Here is a 23,333-nt window from a genome sequence, read left to right as displayed (position 1 = left end):
AGAGTTACCATCAGACACTGTAGATTCAAGGCCATGGTTCCTATAAGACTGCCTCCACTTCAGACACCAGCCTCAATTTCTGTGGTCTCCAGGCCACCTGCACATGTGCCTACAAATGTAGGGGTTCTCACGACCCCCTCGGGTTCGATAGTTCGCAAGAATAACTCACAGAACTCAAGAAACCACTGTAATTACTGTTGCATTTTTATTATAAAGGATCTATATCAGGAACAGCCAAATAGAGAAATGCATAGGGCAAGCTCTGGAAGAGCTTCTGTGTCCTCTCCTCATAGAATCAGGGTCAGTTGTCCTTTCAGCACATCAATATGTTCGTCAACCAGGAAGTTCCACTGAGCTTCAATCCAGAGTTTTTAATCAGTTTCATTACATAGGCTTCACTGATTAAATCACTGGATACATAATTGAACTCCGTCTCCAGCCCCTGCCTCTCTCCCCAGAGTAGAGCTGGCTCAAAGTCCCAACCTCCTAATCGTGTGGTTGCTCAGGAAATTCCAAGGGTTTTAGAAGCTCAATGCCAGGAATCTGGAACAAAGACCTGACAAATTCTTTATTAAGCAACAGTTGCCTTTTCAGTTTCTTAATAATGCCCTTTAAAGCACAAACGTTTTTAATTTTGATGAAGTTCAATTTAACTATTTTTTCTTCTGTTGCTTGTGCTTTTGTTGCCTGTGATTGTCACATCTAGGAATCTGTCACCAAATCCAAGGTCATGAAGATTTACCACTGTGTTTTCTTATAAGAGTTTTATGGTTTTAGATTTAATACTTAGGTCACTGATCCCTTTGCAGTTAATTTTTGTATATGGTATGAGGTAGGGGTCCAACTTCAGTTTTTGCATGTGGATATCCAGTTGTCACAACCCCATTTGTTGAAGAGACTATTTTTCCTCCATTAAATAGTCTTGGCCTTTGTCAAAAATCAGTTGGCTATAGATGTATGGGTTTATTTCCGTACTTTCAATTCTATTCCATTGGTCTACATGTCTGTCCTTACGCTAGTACCACAATGAATTGATTATATAGCTTTGTAGTAAGTTTTGAAATTGGAAGATGTAGGGTTGGCAGGTTAGCTCAGTTGTTTAGAACGTGGTGCTAATAACACCAAGGTTGCTGGTTCGATCCCTGCATGGGCCACTGTGAGCTGTGCCCTCCTTAAAAAAAAAAAGAATAAAGGAAAAAGAAATTGGGAAGTGTAAGTCCTCCAAATTTGTTCTTATTTTTCAATATTATTTTTGGCTACTTACGGCCCCTTGCAAATTCATATGAATTTGAGGATTGGCTTTTCCATTTCGGGGGGGGGGGGCCTGTAGACTACCTTTCTTTTATCTCTTCCTTTCTACTTTTTTTTCTTCTCTTCTAAAAAAAAGTCTCTTCTCCATGTCTTTCTACCTTAGTTTTTTACCTCTTTACCCTGCACCTCAGAACTCTGAATCCTAGGGTTGTGACTACTCAGTATAACTCAGTGTTTGATTCCACTAATGTCACCTCCTATCTGATCCCAGGACTGACAGCCGAGGGGATTATGTCCCAAGAAGGAACAGGCTCTCACTTGAGTGGACACCCTGCCTCTAGCAGCATGAGGAGTCTGGGGGGTGGGGGGGAGTAGGGGGGTGGAATCTGGAAATAAGCTCCTTGCCCTTTCTCCTCTTTGTTCTCTTCTTATTACTATTTTACTAAATGCTCCATAGTCTGTATTAGAGTCTCTGACTCATAGGAATGTGGTAAATGAAGGTTTTTGTAGGAAACTACTTTATAAAGGAACCTCATTTTATTCTGTATGAGTATGTTTTTTTACATGATATATGTTTCTGTTTTATATTCTGTGGAAAAAACATGAAGACAATCTATGGCTAGGTTGGAGAAGTTAAAGTGAACTAAAGTTCAATGTTTTAAGAGTAACAGCCACAGAATGATTAGCTCTGGTTGGTAGTGTAATTATGGATGATTCTTATTTTCTTTATACATTCCTGTATTTTCCAAATTTTCTAAAACAAGTATGTATTAATAATCAGAAAAAAAAACTTTTAATGAAAGAGTAAGTTATTAAAAGGGAGGGCTGTAGAATTTTGATAGGGATTGCTCTGAATCTGTAGATTATTTGTGTAGCATTGCCATCTTAACAATATTGTTTTCTAATCCATGAACATAGGATATCTTGCTTGTTAGAATTTTAAGTTGGCTATGTTAAATGTTTCAGGAAATAAAATGCATTCAATGTACAAATGTTGCTTGAGATATATAAAGGAATTAGATCCATTAAGTGTTTAAATAAGGTTAATTGTTTAGGGAAATTCTGCTTAATTTGTGATTCGATTAAAACTTTCTCTAAGGACAGTGGGAATTATTGATATTATTTAAAAAATTAGATTTTCAGAAAATAAAATAACAATGATGAGAGGGTTAGCTTAACCATACAAAAAGAATTGGATACAAGAACTTAAAACTTTGGGCTGGCCTGGTGGCTCCGGCAGTTGGAGCTCCGTGCTCCTAACACCAAAGGCTGCTGGTTCGAGTCCCACATGGGCCAGTGGGCTCTCAACCACAAGGTTGCCGGTTTGACTCCTGCAAAGGATGGTGGGCTGCGCCCCCTGCAACTAATAACGGCAATCAGACCTGGAGCTGAGCTGCACCCTCCACAACTACGATTGAAAGGACAACTTGACTTGGAAAAAATCCTGGAAGTACACACTGTTCCCCAATAAAGTCCTGTTCCCCTTTCCCAATAAAATCTTTAAAAATTTTTTTTTTAACTTTGATAAATTTGATACTAATCAAAACACCAGAATCAATCATTATTCCTTTCAAGACATAAACCCTCCTCCCCTCAGAGAATGAAAAGTCTAGTTGTCACCTGGAATCTTCTATGTGTAGGAGGGAGAAAGTCTCCTGGTTGCACACACTTCTAACCTACCATTATATTATAGCAGCTCTCTGAGCCTTCCAGAGAGAAGTATTCAATTAATGTTTATTGACTGAATGAATGTGACTGATTCATCTTGCTTTATTGAAAGCACTTATTAGGCACTTGGTAAGGACTTATTGATATATGAATCAATACATGTATAACATGAACATTTTACATGTTATTAATAAAATTTTAAGTCTATCCCTCACTTTTGTGCTTAGCAACACTGGCTTTTTTATTTTTTTAAAAAATTCTTCTAACTTATTACAGGAACTTTACACATGCTGTACCCTCTTCCAGGAAACATTCTCTCCCTCCTCTCACAAGCTTTGCCTGATATCTCCTGCTTTTGCTCAATCATTCACTTCCTCCGGGAAGCCTTCTTTGGTTTACTTAATCAGGCCAATCTCTGCTAAGGTATGTTCTTAAGGTACCACTTCCTTCTCCAGACCATTTTCCACATAAATAATTTCACTACTACTTGTGTAGTTTTTTCTCTAATGTTCCTCTGTATTGGAACTTAGACCCACGCTGGCAACCTGAGGCTCTGTTTTGGCTTACTGCTTTTTCCTCCAAATCCATCTCAGTGTTTGGAAAATAGGAAGTACCCAATAAATACTTCTTGAATGAATGAATGGTTGTTAACTACGTAATATGATCCAAAAAACTATTTCAGGGAATCATATAAAAAATACATAGAAGGGTGATATCTCAAAACATCAAAGCAATTAGTTATTTAGAAAAGCTTAAAACTATGTAATTTGCAGAAATACTGTTTTCACATAGTTGTTCAGGATATGAAACTAAAATGAGTATTTATTTATTTGATTTTTTTTTGGAAAATTTATTTTATTATAGTAAAAAAAAGTTCTCCCTGATTTTTTAAAGTTTATTTAACTATAGTTGGTATACAATATTATATTAGTTATATTAGTTTCAGGTGTACAATATAGTGATTCAATATTTTTATACCTTACAATGTGATCACCCCACTAATTCTAGTAACCATCTGTCAACGAAGAAACATCCGGCCTAAGGGAAACTTGTAAGAGTTTATTTGAGCCAAACTGACGACAATTGCTGGGAAGCAAAGTCTCAACGGATTGAGAAAATGCTCCAGAAAAATGGCCATTTTGCAACTTATTTTATACATTAGAATCAAAGCAGGAGGGTTACATGAAATCCATTGGTTGTGGATTAAGGGGGTGGGAGAAAGCAAAGTGGGGAAATCTCTGGGATTGGATATAAAGCAAAATGGAGAGACACACACTTCTTTTACATTGGTGGGTACAGTATAGTTAATAGCATTTTACAGCACAAAGAGATGGCACTTGGGGAATTAGATAACAATAAGGGATGTGGTAGTTTCCTGTTCTGATGTGGTGGGTTGTGCCCCCTGAGGGGTCCAGAAAAAGGGATTACTCTGATATTCCAAGGGTATGTTATCTTAGATGCAAAAAGATAACAGACAGGCTCACTTAAAGTAAAGATTGACCTTTGTCAAGAAAGCTACAGGCCAAGGATGTGACTTCCTGCCAGGGCCCACCTTATTAGGAATTTTTATGTTCACGCCACCCTGTGGTTATTTTGTCTCCTGAGCTTGTCAGGTTTAACATGTGGCCCCTTTTCCATCCACATATCTGTCACTGTGCAAACTTACCACAATATTATTGAATATATTCCTCTTCACCTTTTTCACCCATCCTCCCCACACCCTCCCTTTTGGTAACCATCCCTTTGGCCTCTGTTTCTATAAGTCTGTTTTTATTTTGTTTTCTTTGTTTTTTCAGGTTCTACATATAAGTGAAACCATATGGTTAAAATGAGTTTTTAAATGATTATGTGTTGCAATTGTGCGTGGTCATTTTACATTTGTCCTGGTAGATCAACATTGCCCAGTAGAAATAGAATGTGAGCCACACAGTTAAAAAAGTATAAAGAAATAGACAAAGTTAATTTTAATAATATACTTTCTACCTCAATATATCACAAATATTACCATCTCCACATGTAATCAATATAAAAATTAATAATGAGATAGTTTACATTCTTTCTTTTTAAATACTATTTGAAATCCAGCATGTATTTTATATTTACAGCACATCTCAGTTCAGACTCAAATAGCCACATGTGCCCAGGTGCTGCTATTAAACAGCATAGACTTAGATGAGTTTTCCAGTTTGCTCTGCTCTGTGCCCTGGGAGGCTGACTTCTAGGCTTGCATCACCCAGCTCTCGTGCCCTCAGGTTTCCAGGTGGCTTTGTGTTATATAGGAGGCACCATGAAAAGATGGGACTATGGGAAGAGAGAGTAGTTCAGTTTTTCCACCTCTGACATCCCCACCTCCAAAAAATGCACATACAAAAAACAAAAAACAAACAAACCACAACTGGGCTGTTGCAGTGCCTCTACCTAGTGTCACAGTGACCTCTTTTTGTAGCTACAGTACTTAGCTGGTTCTGGTAACCCTGCTCCCTTCCTGGCCCCATTGGGCCTAAGAGCTGCCTCAGGGAGTCCCTCATTCCCTTGCCGGTTTCCTAACCCTGCCTATACCTCTGTACATAATTACCTCTTCAGTAACTCTTTGTTGAGTGTGCTATGTGCTTCCTGCCATGACATTGACTAAACCAAGTAATTAATGAAATATTGTTAAGCTCTATACTCTTATTAGATTTTCCTTCATGGATACTTGAAGTCAACCATAATATTTAAAGTATTAATTCTTCTACATAGATATTCATGCCTAGCCATCAGTAACTTTTTTTTTCTTACATTAAAAAAGGAAAAGTACTTAGTGAATTGGTAACAGGTGAATATTTTTAGAATTGCAAGATAACTTGGTGCCATGGTTCTCAACTTGAGGAAGTGAGAAGTCTTTGTCAGAGTAATTTCTATATTTGGAATCTTTTCTGTGTGCAAGTGACAGGAAAAAAATCAACTCAAAGTGGCTTAGGCAAGTTGGGGGAGGAGGTAGGGCACATGTATGTTCAAATAACTGGGAATTCTGAAAATGGAACTGGGTTCTTCAACAAGAGGTCCAGGGCTCCTTATTCCCCATCTCTCAGCTCCCCTCCCTTAGGTTGGGTCCACCCGAGCCTGCTTCTTCCCTTCTGGAAACAGGATGGCTGCCCTGGCTCAGGACCCCACTAGTCAGAGGAAATGAACATAACCTCTCTTTGGTTGGCCTAGCAGTAGTGCTGGAATCAGCTGCTGACTATTCTTGGATTACTCATCCATTGTAATTAGGGTGGGAGTGAGGCTAAGCACTGGAATGATTTAATGAACCCGGGGTGATCATGTCCCTACCCCTGAAAAAGTGGGTTGTAGGGCCCAACCAGACCTGAATCAGTAACATGGTTTACTGTGAGAAAGGTAGTTTCCCTGAAAATCAAGAGATGTTCACTACAACATATGATCCCCGTTCTCTGTCCCTACCAAGAAATTCTGATACGTTCTCTTGAAGCTTCACGTGGTTCTAGGATCTAGACAAGAATGGTTGGTGGTTGAATAAATTTAAAGGGAACAGTAAGATATTCCGCAATTTAAATGGATAGATAATTCATTTGGCTGTAGTTACCAGAAGATAGAAAGTGTGTGTAGATGGACAGAGGAGGTTCAAAGTGTATTCACGAATACAGTCGGAGGGATTAAGAATGCTCCATTGAAAGATGCAAGCTAGATTAGCATTACACACACAAACGAAAAACCCAGGAAAAATTGTAGGAAAGAATGGGATACTGAGATGTGAAAAGAACATTTAAAAAGAGTCAGCATTTTTGGAGAAGAGATTGTGCCAGGTGATTTGCATATATATTTCTTTTAATTACTTAAGTAAACAAATATGTATTGATACCCTGCTGTGTGCCAGATTTGTTTCCAGGCCCTGGGGACGCAGGAAGGACCACAATAGACAAACGCTGAAGTTTCTATGGGTAGAGACAGCACCTACATAACAACCCTGCAACGTACCAGCCCATTTCACAGAGAGAAAAATTAACCCTGAACAGGTTAAGGGATTCTTTTTAAGATACTTTAGCTGTAAGTAGCAGTGGGGCTGTGGTCCAAATCCAGGACTGTCTGACTCCAAAGCCTTTGCTTTGGCAGAAGAAAAACTTAAAAAGAGGAGAAAAGAGGAGAGGAGAAAGTCAAGGCAAATATAAGTGAGCCAGAACAGAAAAGCATTTAGAGAAGGAAAGAAAAGTAAGATGTGAAAGAGAGGGTTTGCTAGAATCCCCCTTCACCTGGGAAACACTGCAGGTAAGGCTGGTGTAGGGCCTGGCTCAACAACTGGAGTTCCCATTCCCCTTCTTCCCCTGTAATTCCCATTTTATAGATGAGAAAACTAAGGCTCGGGGTGATTAAATCTTCGTATTTCCACCCCCCCACAATGGAAAAACCTTTTAGAGCCACGATGGGAGATAAGACTTCAAAGGAAAACATCTGGGAGATCTAAGACTTAAGTAAATAATTGTCATATCTTGAAGCTAATGACAGTAGATACAGGTTATTGTTGTTTTTCCTTTTTCATTGAGAGCAGATTTAAATAAATTTTAGCAATATGTAAGTCAAAGTCCACTGCAAGGGGGTACAGGATGAAGTTTGAGGACACCAGACACACTTCCTACCGTAGCTGAACTCCCTCTTCCGAATGGGGAGATCATGGTGATTTTACTAACACAACTGCAGTATTTCTCTCCCAACAGTTAATAATTCTTGCGGCTCTTTCTTCCTAGGTGGAGTGGAAAACAGAAGAAGGTGTGAGTGGCCCACGGACCCCCAACCCCACCCCAGATCAACATAACAGCCTTTTCCAGGAGAAAAACCACAGGTGCCCTTCCTGCCATTTGTTTTGGGGCCCAGAATTTAAATTCAGTCTTCTTTAGGAACTTCCTTTTATTGTTACTCGGTAAAGGTGATAGTTTCCAGATGGCCTGAATGGTCTCATTTGCCTTTGAATTTCTATTAAACATTTCAAGAGTTCAGGCTGATGACACCACCCGTCTCTGCCAAACCTTGCAGTTTGGGTGAGAGGCGGAAAACCAGCCAGAGTTGGGCTGACTTTCCAGGATCGGGCTTTTCCATAAATGTAGGATCTGGGCGGGCACAATCTGATGGTAGCTGGGTCACAAACAGCCCAGTGACCTTTGGAGCAACTCTGAGGCACGTTTGTAAACGCGATTGGTCTTAGTTCCAGCCCAACCGCTGGCTAGGATCAAGTAATGAATTCATCTAATATCTAAATCTTATTAGGAGCAAATGGCTCTATCAGTGTTTGGGAGTGACGGCAGTAGGGTTAATAACGCCAGTCGATTTGGAGACGAGGGAGAGGGGATTGAAAATAACTTGGAGCTCGGCAACGGGGGAACACCTGAAGAAGCTCCAGGTCTGAGGCGGCTGGAGCGCAGATGCGCGCGGGACCACGGACCCGACAGCGTGGCCAGAGCGCGCTCTCAGCAACCGCGGTTCTCGCTGAGTTTGTAGCCTTCACGTCACGGCCTCTTCGGCCTCTCATTGGGCGAGCCAGTCCAGTCATGTGACTCATGATGCCGTATAAATAAGGGCAAGGAGACGGCGCTGGTCCGCCATTTCGTGGACGCCGGGGCTGTGACAGTGCTTGTGGAAGCTGGGCGGAGGGGAACGGAAGAGCCGTCCGTGGGTGTGTGGATTGGAGCCTCCGTATTTCTAACCCAAGATTTCGGTAAGAGACCAGCGTCCAAAGTAGTGAAGAGGCAAATGGAACTTAACAGTACCGAGGTAGGGCCAGGCCCAATGGCGGCGCCAGATTGAGACAAAGAGACGCCGCCGCCATTTTGTGACGTTCTGCACGGGGCGGTGGCAGGGGCTCCAGGACCCCAGAGGCCGTACCCCGGCCCTGAAGTGGTGTTCGTAATCCTCACCTGGGGTAAACCGGGATGTGGGGTTACCCGAGAGTTGAAGCAAAGGGGGAGCCGGTAACCGTTTTGTACTCCAGGCCGCGGCCTTTGAATTTATGGCGCCTTTTTTTTTTTTTTTTTTTTGCTGCTCCACGTTTTCTTAAGATCCTAGGATTTTTTTTTCCTCAAGTCACTAATCAAGACTGGACCTTTAGATCCATATTAAATGGTTTTTGTACTCACCTTTGTTTTCATCTTATTTTAATTTGACTTCATATTTCACAGCCTGGACCCATTTTTTTAAACCGATTTTCCGTGAGCGGTGTTGTTCTTGTAGCTACTTCCCAGTAATCTGTAGGCCTGAAACTGGTCACGGCAAAGGCTTTTTTTTGCTTCTTTTTTTAAACAGTCTCCAGTGGTTTGGTCTCAACTTCTGGGCACAGGGTGGGGTCACGCAGGTAGCATGTGTCTGGACTGGTTTTTTTTTAATTGGATAAGTCCAAAGTAAAAAGAACATGTGGTGTTCATGAAAAGCCCACGAGCTCAGTTATTGAGTAGGGTGCTCTTTGATGCAATTGAAACCGGCCTACAAGGTGACTAGAACCATTGCTGAGGCGACTTGGTGGTGAAGGTTTATCAAATACAAGCCCCAAAATTTCAGTAAATTCCTGCATAAGAAACACCTAATTTTTCCCCCTTGAGGTGATATTAACACAAGAGTCATTTTAAAGTGTATAATTCAGCTACAGTACATTCATAATGTTGAACTATCACATCTAGTTAGTTCCAAAACATTTTTATTACCTCTCCTGAGTACTCGACCTGTATCAATTAAGCAACCACTCCCTTTTCCCCAGTGCCTCCTGCGCAGCCTTGGTAACCACTAATCTGTTTCTGGATTTACCTGTTTTGAACATTTCAGATACATGGAATCGTAATATCTGCACTTTGGTGTCTGGCTTCTATAATTTAGCATGTTTTTGAGTTTCCTCCGTGTTTGTAGCATTTATCAATACTTTCCTGAATAATCCATTATTTGGATAATATATTTGCTTATTTACCCATTGGTGGATGTTTGGGTTAATACCTTTGGCTGTTAAGAATAGCGCTGCTATGAGATAATTTAAAAAAAAATAACACTCTTGCTGGTTAGGAATGAAGCTGGTTAAAGTTTTGGTGTATAAGGCACATTAGTATGACTTTTCTAATTGTTTAGCCTTAACTACTGTTCTCTGCATTGTTTGATTTGGTTTTTGAGCTTCCAAAGGATTTGCGTGAGGTTATCCTACTTTTCTAAGTGTTTTTATTCAAGATGAAATAACAGGTAAAGTCCCTAACTCAGTGCCCAGGTTTTAGTAAATGTTCCTCCAGTGTTTATTTTTCCCTCTCTTTTTAAGGAGGCATTCTTAAGCAATTTGTGCTGGCTTCCTGACAGTTATCTGTAACGATTAGGGAGAAATGGGTGTTTCAAGAGTGGTAATTTCACTTTTTTTTTTTTTGTATATATATTTTGGCATTCTTAAGAATCTGTTTTATTTTCACTGTGGATTATTTGGGTAAATTAAAATATTTTGAGGTTTTTTTTTGTGTTTTGTTTTTTTAACAGAAATGCATCGTGATTCCTGTCCATTGGATTGTAAGGTTTATGTAGGTAATCTTGGAAACAACGGTAACAAGACTGAATTGGAACGAGCTTTTGGCTATTATGGACCACTCCGAAGTGTGTGGGTTGCTAGAAACCCTCCCGGCTTTGCTTTTGTTGAATTTGAAGATCCCCGAGATGCAGCCGATGCTGTCCGAGAGCTAGATGGGAGGTAATTTAATGATTGATTTATACTAATGGTGACTATGTATTTCTAATTTTTAAAATCCCTGGGAATATGTGGTTTTGGATGGCTTCGTGGTTATCAAATTGATCTTACTAGAGATTTACATAAAACTATTTTGCAATCAAAAATAAGACTCAACAGTTTTAGTAGAGTTTAGTAAGAAGTTCAGTAGGAAGTTGACTGGCCTTTGAAGAAAAGTTTAATGGTCAATTCTTGGTGGATCCAGCTGCATCCAAAATATGGTTGCAACATTTTAATCTAAATTCTTCATCGTCAGTTGTTTTTGTCACCTTTGAATTGTTTCTAAAACAATTGTGGAATTAAATATCCTCTTTAAGAGGATGCTTGTTGTATGTGGCTGGATGATGGTTAACATGGGGACCGTTATTAAACCATTTTGTGTTTGAAGTGCTTCCTTTAGGAAGTATGGATTGTATAGCCATTTCCTTTTGTAATTAGTGTCCTATTAAGGTACTTGGCTGATAAGTAATGCCTGAGTCTTAATAGTGAATCCTTCCACCATCTGGTTGGTATTTGCAAACCATTGGTTTTCATGAAACCAAGGAAAATTGTTAATCCTTAAAATCCCAAAATTAAATGGTCTGAGGGTTGGCTGTAAAGCTGTATAAAAGGTTATGTATCCAAGCAGATAGCAAAAACATTTCCAGACCCCCACCTCTTCCCACTGTCCAAATATGGTGGCTTGTCTAAACTTAATGATTATGGGCCAATGAGAAGTGAGTGAGGAATAGTTGCTTTTTTCTACTATTCTCAGCTGCACTTTCTTGGTCAACTATCAGGATGGTGAATGAGGGGAAGGGTGATGTGATGTAAAATGGTCAAAATGTTTCTGTCCTGTTTATTGCTCTGTTTACATGGGTGGGGTGGGGGGGAGACCAACAAATACAGTGTAGTAAGATCAGTTAAACAAGTGCTGAGATCTCCAAGGAAGAAGGCACAACAGGATGTACAGATGAACTAGTTCTTTGAGGATGAATTCAGGGGTTTTCACACTTTAATTGCAACTGTTAAATTAACACTGAGCCCACTGATGAGGCTGCCTCTTAACAGTAAGGAAGTTGGTTTTCTTTAAGAGAAAAAAATAAGGGAACAAAAACTTGTTTCGGTATTAAGGATTCTACAGGCATTTGGATGTGTTTTTGCTAAGACATTAACTAGGAATAGTTTTTGCTTTAACACACGTCTCTTAGAAAGTGTGTGGCTTTAAATGTAATTAATGTTTCTTCCCTTCTAGAACACTATGTGGCTGCCGAGTAAGAGTGGAACTGTCGAATGGTGAAAAGAGAAGTCGAAATCGTGGTCCACCTCCCTCGTGGGGTCGTCGCCCTCGAGACGATTATCGGAGAAGGAGTCCTCCACCTCGCCGCAGGTACTTGGGAGAGAGCGTGCTTAGAGGTATTGGTGTAATGGAGTAGCTAATAGGAGCAGGTATTTCTCTTAAACTTTGTTGGTGGGTTTTTAACTTACTGTGAAGAATCGGAAGTTTTTATGAAACATTTGCTGGGTGTAGTTTGGGGTATGTGAGTTGTGCTGAGTGTTGGCTTTTGTCTTTAGGTTCATGTTGGTAGTCAGTAACTTCTATCTTGGATCTATCTTCTAGTTCATCTTCTAGTTGCATCTTTCCAAGTCTTCCCTTGTACTTCAATTTAGGCCTTTTTCCATTTCTTGACTCCATAATGACAAACATTACATTCAACTCTAGCTCTTCACAAAAATGTGTTTTCTACTATTAGCACGATTGTAATATTTATCAAACAGGCAGCTGTTTTAATGTTACAACTGGTAAAATAGAAGTCATTCTGAAACTAAAGTCACTGACCAATAAAGGGGGCTAAAAAGTAATCCCAGTCATCTGTTCTTCAAACCCAAATAGGAGAGAATTCAGTTTTTTTATAATTGAAAATGGCATCATTCTTGGACCAGGCAGTATTTGGATGCTAACTCCACATCTCCAACCTCCAAAATAGTTTCTATAGGACTGAATTTACCTCTTACAGGTGAGTGAAGTCCTAGGAGATAGGAGTTCAAAATCTTGCCCCTTTTGCTATTTTGAAAAACAAAACACACTGTTGCCCATCATAATAAAGCGTATTTGTTAGCTAATAGATGGTTGTACTGATGGCTTGTTTTTCATTTTTTTTTGTGCTTTTTGGTCCATCTATTAATAAAAATGAACCCCGTTACAGAGTCACCATCATGTCTCTTCTCACCACCCTCTGAGTCTGCATTAGCCAGTCAACTAGCCCTTTCAGCGTCATGTGACCAGCGCGCCCCATTCAGCTTGGCTGGTGTCGTTTCACATGACCCAGGCATGGCCAGTCGTCAGGTTGCACCGCCCTTTGGTTCCCGAGCATGCTGTTTTCTCTCAGCCTTCTCTCCAACCTTAACCAAATCGGCAGCAGCCACCTCGACCGCCCACACATTCCTGGCCAATCAGCTCAGCTGTTTATTTACCAAATGTCTTCACAACAACTACAGCAGCAGCCTTCGGCTAACAAAAAAGCAGGAAAAATCCACAACACCCCCTTCGCCAACCAACTAAATCCAACGCAACATCTGGCAAAACCTTTTCAGCAAATTCTTCCTGGCCGTCAGTCCGGCAGCCTCACCACCATTTCTAGCTTGTTGAAACCCAAAACTAGTAAGTTTTTCCTGCTTATACAGTTTACTGCTGGTTAAAATAAGGAGTAAGCGGCTTAAAGTAATTCTTTTTTTCTGGATCAAAGGCTGGCTGTGCATAATTGAATGGTAATGTACATATATATTGCTTGAATAAAACTTTTAAGGGTGATAGGGAACTCATAATGTAACTAGACCTTCAGGCGAAACTTATTTGCATGTGTGAGATGCCAAACTAAAAATTTTAATAACTAACAGATTTAGCTTTCCTTTCTAGCAAAAATTTGTTCACTCCTATCACCTTTAAATGGTTTTACTAACAGTTTTCAAAATTTTAAAATTTTGGGGGTGAAGTGGGCCAAGCTAAGGTAATTTGGATAAGTCTAAACACACTCTTAAATGTGACGATCACAAATGCAGTTCTAATGTAGCACTTAATGGCATCAATATTTACACCTAGCGTGTTTTCACAGAATTACACTATCCACCTGGTACCTAAGTCTTGTCATGGACTTACAGGTTTGCATGGGTTCCAAATACTGGTTTATGGTACTGTTTTTGGAACTACTTGTGGGACTACATTTTGGTGTGGTGTTTTGGGTAGTGAAGTTAGTTTGACATGAAGTTTTGCATTGGACAGATCTGCTGTGAAGCATTCTTTGTTAAAGTGAATCCATGGTTGGAATACCTGCTTTTCACTTGAGCTTTTGGTTCCTTAATCCTTCTGTGCCTTTTTTTTTTCTTTACTTTTTATTTTTTTTGGATGATGGGTGCCAGTTCTTCGGCACATTCACTGGGCCCAACAGTGAGATTCAAAAGTTGGGAAATGCCTCACGCCATAAATACTAATTGACAATTAGCCTAATTTTCCTGTTTCTGCTTTTAGATCTCCAAGACGGAGAAGCTTCTCCCGCAGTCGGAGCAGGTAAATACTGCCTTTATTGGCCACATTCTCAGAAATGGCAGCATTGCTGCTGTTTTGCAAATGATTTGGTTAGTGGTAGTAGACCATTGGCTTTAGTAATAACTCAAACGGTATATAGAGCCAATGTTAAGTTGTAAGGATGAAACAGCTTTTAGTTTTCAAAAGTATTAGAAATACTTGCGTATAATCCTGAATGGCCCTAATTTTCTTTTCCCACTGGCTTTAGGTCCCTTTCTAGAGATAGGAGAAGAGAGAGATCACTGTCTCGGGAGAGAAATCACAAGCCGTCCCGATCCTTCTCTAGGTCTCGTAGGTAAGATCTTCAAGGACTTGAGCCATTTAAGACTTTGCATACATAATGTACTGGAAACAGAAATAGGTCCTAAGCCATTATGATACGATTTTCATAACTTTCTACCGTAAAAATCTTGATGTTTTGTCACTGTCACCAAGTTACAGATGCAACTTGTTTTTCTGTTTTTTTTTTAGCCGATCTAGGTCAAATGAAAGGAAATAGAAGACCAGTTTGCAAGAGGAGTGGTGTACAGGAAATGACTTCATTTGACAGGAGTATGTACAGAAAATTCAAGTTTTGTTTGAGACTTCATAAGCTTGGTGCATTTTTAAGATGTTTTAGCTGTTCACATTTGTTTGTCTTGGAACAGTGACACATAAAAATGTAATTCTCTATGGTTTGAAATGAATCATATGAGGCATGTAATATCAAGAATTGTTACTTTACAATGTTCCCTTAAGCAAAATCGAATTTGCTTTTAACTTTTTAGTCTTGCAGAGACTGATAGATAATAAACCTCCCCTGCCCAGCTAAAGTGTGATGTTTAATATTACGGAAACTAGCAAAAATTGAACCTAAGATCTTCCATAGCTGGGATATAATACGCAGCTGCAGTTGAACGTGCAGTCTTCAAAAGCTGCTGTGAGCACAAGCCAGGTAAAAATTAAAGCTGCGTCATTAAAACTAGATTTAGAGGTTAAAAAAAAAAAAAGTCCAACTAGTCTTCACATTGGACAGAGGTTGTCCAGTTGGTATAGAATCAAAGAAGTTTCAAGAAAGTTAGTTTACCTTGCCTTAGGTCATAAGTTTCTTCTGTGATTGCAGTATATGAATACATAGCTCTTTGTAACGTTCTTTTGGAAATTTGAGACTATCCAAGATACCAGTGTCATGCCAGTTTAAGGGTACATTGTAGAGCTGAACTTTGAGTTACTGTGCAAAATTTTTTTTCATGCTGTCATTTGTAATATGTTTTGTGAGAATCCTTGGGATTAAAGTTTTGGTTACAAATTGTTGTTTAACCTGAAAGCCTGTTTTTCCTTGCAAAACTAAAATCTGAGCTTGGTGTCAAGTTCAGGTATAACATTCCTATTGGAAGCCATACTTATATTTTCTTGTAAAGTGCTTTTGAATTAATAAAATAATAGCGTAATTGTGTAATAGTTGAGCCCACTATTACCATAGTTCTTGTCCCCGGGAAAGCAGTTGGTTACACAAATCTTATAAGAAACAAAATAGAGGCTTTTGAAATGAAGGGACTATTTGGTTGTCCCCTAAGTGACAGTACTGTTTTTCATTTTTTTAGGAGTAGAAGCCAGTTTCAAGTCCATGATACTCAGTGACCAACATTTTAAAGTTTAGCAACCCCGGTGCATATAACCCAAAGTTGCCCATAAGAAAAGCTTTTGTCATTAGCATGAGAACTTTCCACAAAGCTTTAAAAATTGCTTCCATTTTATATAATTTCAAGTGTTGCATGGGAGTTCTAAATTGATCCATCATGATGTAAAATTCACTATATGGTTTAAATGTAACAGTGCAGAATTGAATATGGAGGCATGCATAACCTTCCTCTTAGAAATCCAGAGGAGTTGTAATTTCAAATTTTTGTGCAATTAGATTAAATCATAATGCAACACTCTTGTGGCTTAGTTTCCTTAAATGTGCTATTTAATGATAGTTTTGGATTATTCTGTACTGACTTGAAGATGAAAGAAGTCATTGCATTAAGAGTTGAATCTGTAAAGATTTTATAAGATGTAGGTTCTAAAGAGATTATTTCCAGTGGTCCTAACCTTTCATGTAAATACCATTAAGGAGAGTCATTGGCATCACAAAGGAGAATTGGTATCAGTGAGGTTCAGGTTCAGTATGAGCCTTGTTAAAGGACAAGTGTTGATTTATTGGGAGTTTTGGCTTTGGGCCTTTGGGCTTTTTTGTTTTTTTGTCATTTCCTCATAGCCTAAATACTGTTCCTGTTGAAAACAAGGTAAGAATAGCTAAGAAGTCATAATGATACATCAATAACTACACTGCTCTTATAAATGGACATTTATATGGGCTTTCTTAGAAGTATACAGTGGTTCCAGTCTTAAATTAGAAGGGTTTCTGTAAAAAGGATAATAGATTATGGGAATAATGTGACTAATAAGCCGAGTTTGTCAAGTCAACCTTGGGGAGTTATCTTGACTTTGGGTCCAAATTTGCAATCACTTTAATAACCAGGAGCCCCAGCACAATTTTATGGCTTGCCAAAAATATGGAAGATAGGAATTGTTAAACTCATATTGCACTTTTAAATTGTGACTACTGAAAGTTCTGAAATTACTGTAGTTTTTAAATTAGAAGTTCCATCAGCCAGTTTGGTTATGCATCCTGAGTTGAACATGATACTGCAAATTACTAAAACTGACTTGTGGTGTAACGACTATCAATGTCCGCTAGAGGTCGCTATTAATTGGTGATAATTTAAAGAACCCTAAGGATTATTATAGTTGGTTTTTATGCTTTCAAGAATATTTAACGATCTGTGGTTCTCAGATTATTGTGGGTTGGTTACTTCTGAACTCCATGTCTTAAGCAGAAAGGTGAAGACAAAGATAAACTAGACAGAGAAATTTTAATTTTATGTGTAAATAACTTACCTACTATTGATACACTTTTTATAGTTTCTTACAACGATCATGTAGATGATTTCTCCACCCCTTTAGTTAGACTCACCTATATCTGGATGGGAAGTCCTGGTTGCTTTTTATTGTAGAGTCATGGTTCATCGTAATACAGTGCTGCTTTATCAGGAATAGTGTTGATCATAGAAATTTTTCAAAATATACACAGCCTGATTCTAGGACCATTGGCTCAGTTTTCCATGGCAGTCTAGCCCTGTGTTATTTGGAAGAGTTCTTCAGGTGATAATGTCCCTGGTTATGTAAGAACTGCTGACGTAGTATTTTGTCTTAATGTGCTTTTATTTTCAGAATCCTGAACATGATTTAAGTTGCCAGATTTAGTTGGTGGTGATGTCTTCCAGTTGTATATTTTTGTACTGGACTGTTGCCTTCTGGTTTTCCATTTTTTGGGGGGCGGGGGAACATGAAAGATTTTTATAATTAAAGTAGCTGAAGAAAAACTGGGTTGGAGTATATTTTTATAAAACTTAGTATTAAACACGATTTTATATGTCCACACAAATTCTCTTCATCCAGTTTTATTGATTGGATATTTCAAAAGAATTCCAGTGTGGTACACTTAGGGTTCTGAGAATAGGTCATTGAAAATTTTGGATAAATCTAGTATAACTGCTTAATTTTATTAATGCAAGTTTTCCCGTATTGTAGGAATTAATATGTTATTTAGACTCATTTAGTATCCCAGGTCTTTATCTGAAACACGTGACAACTAAAATGTTTCCCAGACTAACATTAAATACATGTGTAGAACATTAATTTTCTCAATCTCAGTTTTTCCTCAGTTCTCTCTGACATACATAAAAACATTGTATGATTGTTTTACTAAGGTCTTAGAATCTGGCCGTTTAGTGCCTTTACTGTGAGTTAGTACATGTATGTACCTAGTCTTGAAGTGAAAATCTCCGAAAACATTGATGCTTTCATCATTTGGAGAGGTCCTGAGATGGAGAATATTTATTTCTGGAGCAAAATTAAGCCTTCCAGACAAGTCTGTAGGTGACTTTTGCTCTTTGTAAAGTCCTTTGCACTTGCGAATGGGCACCTTCATTTTAGTACATACCTCATTCATATTTCATTTGGGGCAAGTTAGCATCCTTTAGTGTTTGGTTATTTGCTGACAAGCCCCAAAACTTCAGATCCAAGGGGAAGTGTTGCTAAATGCTACCTTTTCCAGGGTGGGGTACTATTGTCATTTAGCAAGGAAATGGAAAAGAGCAGTATAAAAAACAGTAAATTTTGAGAGCTAAAACTTTCTTGAAAGAAAATTTCCCTTAGGAAACAATTTCTAAGTCCTTTTAAGCTTAAGCAGCTGGTAACTTTGTTTTAACCCATTCCAGCTGGCTCTCTGCCACCAAAAATTTTTTATAATGAATTTTAGATAAAACCAACGAGAGTGCTTTACAAGTAAATGCAAATTGGAATGTTGGTTTGTCATTGAATCGTTTTTGGTCATAGCTTTCCCACATGGCAGTCCATGGCTCAGGCACTTAGTGGGGAATGGGAGGACACAGTGATAAGGGCATAACACCAGCTCAGTATCTAGAAAGAAAAACAATGCTCGCATTTAACCTGAGTTCATTTATGTTGAAACCTTGGACTAAACAATTTTTTCATGTTCCGCCCTATTTTTAGATTAGAATAATTTAAAGAGGTGTTGGTTGTAGGGCTTTACATGCCCTAAAAAAAAAAGGCTCTTGGACCTGGAGTGAGGTTGCAAATAATCTTTGAGTGCCCTTTGAAAAGCCCCTTAATTGGCAGCAGAGGAAAACAAGTGCCTTGAGTCAGATTGGGGCGGGGGGTGGGGGTTGGCAAGAACAGAGCTCCAGGTAAGAAAAGACTGTAAAGAATCAGGTGAAGAGTAGTCCCTTAATCGTGAAGCAGTTTAGAGGGCAGGAAGTGAGTGCAGCTAACTGCCCTAGGGTTTAGAGGTAAAACGGGATTCTAAGACAAGGAAGTAGTTCCAGTCTGATGATTTTTTACTTTGAGCCATACTGCCAAGTAAGCAGGTGTGGGTTAACTTGTCCAACTTTAGTACTGAAAGGAAGGCCAAGAAATTGGGAGTGTCCGACTGCACTCATGAAATAAATGGCTGGCCCATGTATCCCAGCTGCCAGGTTTAATGGGGACAAGAAATTGACTGAACTTGCGGTCCTGGTAGGACTTGCATTGACTGACATAAAGTTGGCTTCCAGAAGTGAGGTTGCGTTGCCCACTTTGTAAGGAGTAAATGAGCACACTGAAGATTTGGAGAGGGCTAAAGAACGGAATCTTTGAAATTAAGCTGCCTTTTGGGTGCTGGCAGCTGCAGTGCAGATAATTGGGGTGGTCAGGAGAGGAAGTATAAAACGGTCCACCCTTGTGGAGCCTCCAGGAAAGGAAATTTTTGAAGACTCCTTTGCCAAACATTGTAGGGTGTCACTGTTAAAAGGGGGCAGAAAAAAATTCCTCACATTATTCATTACTTGTCCTACTTAAAGTGCTGTATTCAGAACCCAGGCCAGCCTTGACTTCAAAGCCCCCCTTTTTTTAATTTCAGGTGTACAAAACAATGTAATAGACATTTATATCCCTCACACAGTGATCACCCCCCTCCCTCCATATACTGCCCCTGACATCACACAGCCATTACATTTCCACTGTCTATTCCTAATGCTGAACTCTACTTCTTGTAACTATATATATATGTATATAATTACATATGTGTATGTGTATATATATATATAGAGAGAGAGAGAGAATTGTAGTTGACATTATTATACAGCTTCAGGTGTACAGTGCAGTGATCAGGCATCTACATCATCCCTGAGGTGGAAAGCCCTTGTTTTCTGTTCCACTACATTTTTACTTCCTCAACCCAATGGTAAAATTGCCAGTCAGTGCTTGTCAGGATTTAGAGCACATCCTTTTAGTTGTGAAACATATTAACATTTTTGTCTTGAAAGTTAAGCATACGTGATCAAGTATTTTTACAGCTAGAAAATGTGTCCTTGACCTTTTTCCTTTTACACAACTGAAGCATGCGTGTACGTCTGAGGTGTATATGTAATATGTAAATCCACAACACATGCCGTCATCTGGGCAGCTACCATGGTTTTTAAGACATTTCTTGGCAGAAACATACCTAGCTTTGTCTTGATGTTAACTGATACTCTAACGACTGAATATCATTTTCAAGGAGGACAAAGCCATGCGGATGTGGATGGGCCGACCTTGATTCTGTGTCCGGGTTAACTTAATCTAGTGCTTCAAAGCTATGGCTGGTTTCTGGCTACTCGGTCTCCTGCTCTTGACCTCAGTTTTAAACCTTTTAGGAATGTGAGCAACATTGGTGAGTACTGCATTTTAGACAAGGGCTGGTGAACATCAAACTTTAGGGCCTTTTAAATTACTGTCATAAAGAAAAGTGCACAATTTGTTCCTTTTTTTTTTAAATGGAATCTTACGGGGAACACCCTGGAATCCCATGGCCAGGTGAGGCTGTTGCAAAGATTCCTGGTAGGACCTCTGGTTCCAAAACCAGTTGTGGCCCAAATTAGGAGTCGATTGTGCAGCATTTCTTAGTTGCTGGGGGAAAAAAGACTGGTCTAGGTTAAGTGGCACATTTGATCATTTAGATTTTAACAGTGGACTTGATGCTTAAAGCTTTTTAATTGTCCACCAGTACCTGCAGTCTGTTGGTTTGGAAGAATGTTCCATGACTTTCCTGAAATGATGTTGATTCTCAGGAGAGGAGTAGAAAAGGAAAGGTTTTTAAGGTAAAGTTTAAGTACATGTGCATCATCCAAGACTGGTTCCTGAACCAGGGCCAACTTTTTGGACTTGACAGCAGTTGACAGGAAGAAAATTAATCGAAAGGATATTAGTAATGCGGATATGGTCATCCTGCTTTATTGAGGAAGAGACTGAAGTACAGGGAAGGCTGAACAAGTCCAAGGTCGCAGACCAGCAGTGATTGAGCTGGAACAGTGTAACCCAGGTTGCAGGAACAGGTGTAGATTAACTAGAAGAGGCCTGGAGTCCAAGGTCCAGTCCTGTGTTTGGAGGGGAGAAGGTAGATTTGCCTGAGGTCACGCAGGAACACCATGACAACTGGGACGAGGACTGTCCCAACAGTTAATCCAGGTGCTAGTCCCAGGGAGCAGTATGATATTAAGGCTTTGAAGCCAGTAGCTGGGGTGACTGGACCAGCTATATTATGTCTGGGGTTTCACTTTTTTTCATCTGCACAATGGGTATAACAATAGGAAACAACTACCTCCTACTGTTAGTATGACAACGTAGTGATGGGATGCATGTAAGGCACTCAACGGGGCATGACTTGTGTTCAGTAAACAGCAGCTGTCATGTAGGCTTGCACTGACTGGTGTGCAGTAATGCCCTGAGGAAGCTTTTAGCAATATTGACTCCTTTTGGTGTTGAGTAAGCGAGAGTGCCAGCTTTCCTGCATTCCCCATGTGTACTGTTTCCACTGACCCTGGTCCTTACTTTTGAGTCCCTTGTCCAGTTTGCAGGGACATTGATTTGAGGGGCCCAATGTCAGGAGGGACATTTGTGGTTAAAGGAGTCGGGGCAGTTTTTTAAAGAAAAAGGGGCTACTGCAATGAGGGATAGGCAGATGGGAAAGAGGATGAAGGATTAAAACTGTTAGATGGCTCTTTGAAAATGGCTTTTCAAATTAGACCATTCTGGATTCACATTTCCATATTTTGGCTATGTGCCTGAAGCAAGTCACTTACCTTCTTTAATTTCTTTGTAAAATTTGGGATAATAAAAACATACCTCACAGGGTATTACTGATGATTCTTTGTGTTTGTCAGTGGTTTTTTTTTTTTTTCCATCTTTTGCTGCACATTGGAATCCACTGGGGAACTTGTGAAAATACCTGGGCTCTGATGCTTAGAGGCTCTGATTTGGTTTACCTGAGGTGGGAACTTCTGTGCGTGTGTGCTTTACAAGTTTCCCCGGTGGCGCTGAAGAGTAGTCCGGGATCTGGTTTGATCCCACAATGGTCTGTTTGTCTCTTCCCTATCCCGGTCCTAGGCGTCCCTGTACGTGGAACAAAGCACATCTGTGCCCTTATCCTGGGGCTCTGCCTGCTGGCCACACACTGCCCATCCCTGTTTTTGCCTCTTGGCTGGGATAAGCAGCCCTGGTTCTGTTTCTGTATAGAGGCTGTGGAGCTGGACTGAAAACTCCCAGCATTCCTTGGGTACCTGCCTTGGTGTTACACAGCAGTTGGATGAGATTGTTGCCAGCAGAAAATTCTGCTTTCCCTTGTCACATTCGCTGTGCTGGTGTTGGCGATACCCTTTGAGCAAGGTGTGGGAGAAAAAGGAGACGAGACAGGAAGAGAATTAAAATTGAATTGCCATGTGCTGAGCACAGGTACTGTGCTTTTTTCTCATCAGCTCTGATTTTGAGGTGGTCTCCCGTTTACTCAAGCTCGGACAGGGAGAATGACCTCAATCAACCTTATCAGACTTGGGGTTCCATTTTGTAAATACATTCTGGAATGATCCTTGACTTCTTAAGTGAAATCTATATTCGATGTTCATTATTTTTTAAAAGTCAAGATAAAGCCTTAACACAGAAAAAGCATTTTATAAAATAGTATGTATTTCTGTATGTGTTAGGTATGACTGCCAGAAGTCAGATGCTTGACCCATTCATTCCATACTTGACCTACAGAAAAATTGCGAGTGAAGGCACATATAGGTACCAAAATAAAAACTAGAGCCAGGAATAATAGATCAGACTTACCTGAATATGAGGAGGAAATAAGCTTAATTGAAGTAGAACATGCTAAGGCAACAGACTGCTGAGTTGAAGAAAGGAAGTACAATCTCACAAATAAGCTGGGCCTTAAAGCTAATGTCAAAAAACTCACATATACTGTGACGGGGAGGGGAGAAAATGGAGAGCCTGTTTTATAGGCTGTCATGAAGGTTTAATTGAATTAATACATGAGATCAAAACAGTTCCTGGCGCTTAAACTGTGTAAGTATTAAATACAGAGTGCCAAAAAAGTATGCACATTTTAAGAAGAAATAAATTTGTAATACCGAATATATACCTGTAACAAGATGAAAACAAGTCACATCTGCAGTTACAAGAGGTGCTCATCAGCGTCCAGACACTTCTGATTACGGCGAATGG

At 39.6% G+C, this 23,333-nt stretch overlaps 1 protein-coding gene across 1 annotated transcript; it reads left to right on the top strand.

Annotated features, from left to right (window-relative positions):
- Positions 1-8,506: 8,506 nt before the first annotated feature.
- On the top strand, positions 8,507-16,128 carry SRSF3 (serine and arginine rich splicing factor 3). Its single transcript, XM_019738814.3, has 6 exons — positions 8,507-8,623; positions 10,405-10,612; positions 11,883-12,017; positions 14,154-14,192; positions 14,419-14,505; positions 14,682-16,128. The coding sequence occupies exons 2-6, from the start codon at positions 10,407-10,409 to the stop codon at positions 14,707-14,709; spliced, it is 495 nt and encodes a 164-aa protein (XP_019594373.1). The 5' UTR covers positions 8,507-8,623; positions 10,405-10,406; the 3' UTR covers positions 14,710-16,128.
- The last annotated feature ends 7,205 nt before the right edge of the window (positions 16,129-23,333 follow it).

This window comes from Rhinolophus sinicus, chromosome 2, assembly GCF_057876585.1.
Source record: "Rhinolophus sinicus isolate RSI-liver-muscle chromosome 2, RSI-T2T, whole genome shotgun sequence".
NCBI lineage: Eukaryota > Metazoa > Chordata > Mammalia > Chiroptera > Rhinolophidae > Rhinolophus > Rhinolophus sinicus.
The sequence above is the reverse complement of the archived record's forward strand: the minus strand, read 5'-3'. Positions and strand labels throughout refer to the sequence as shown.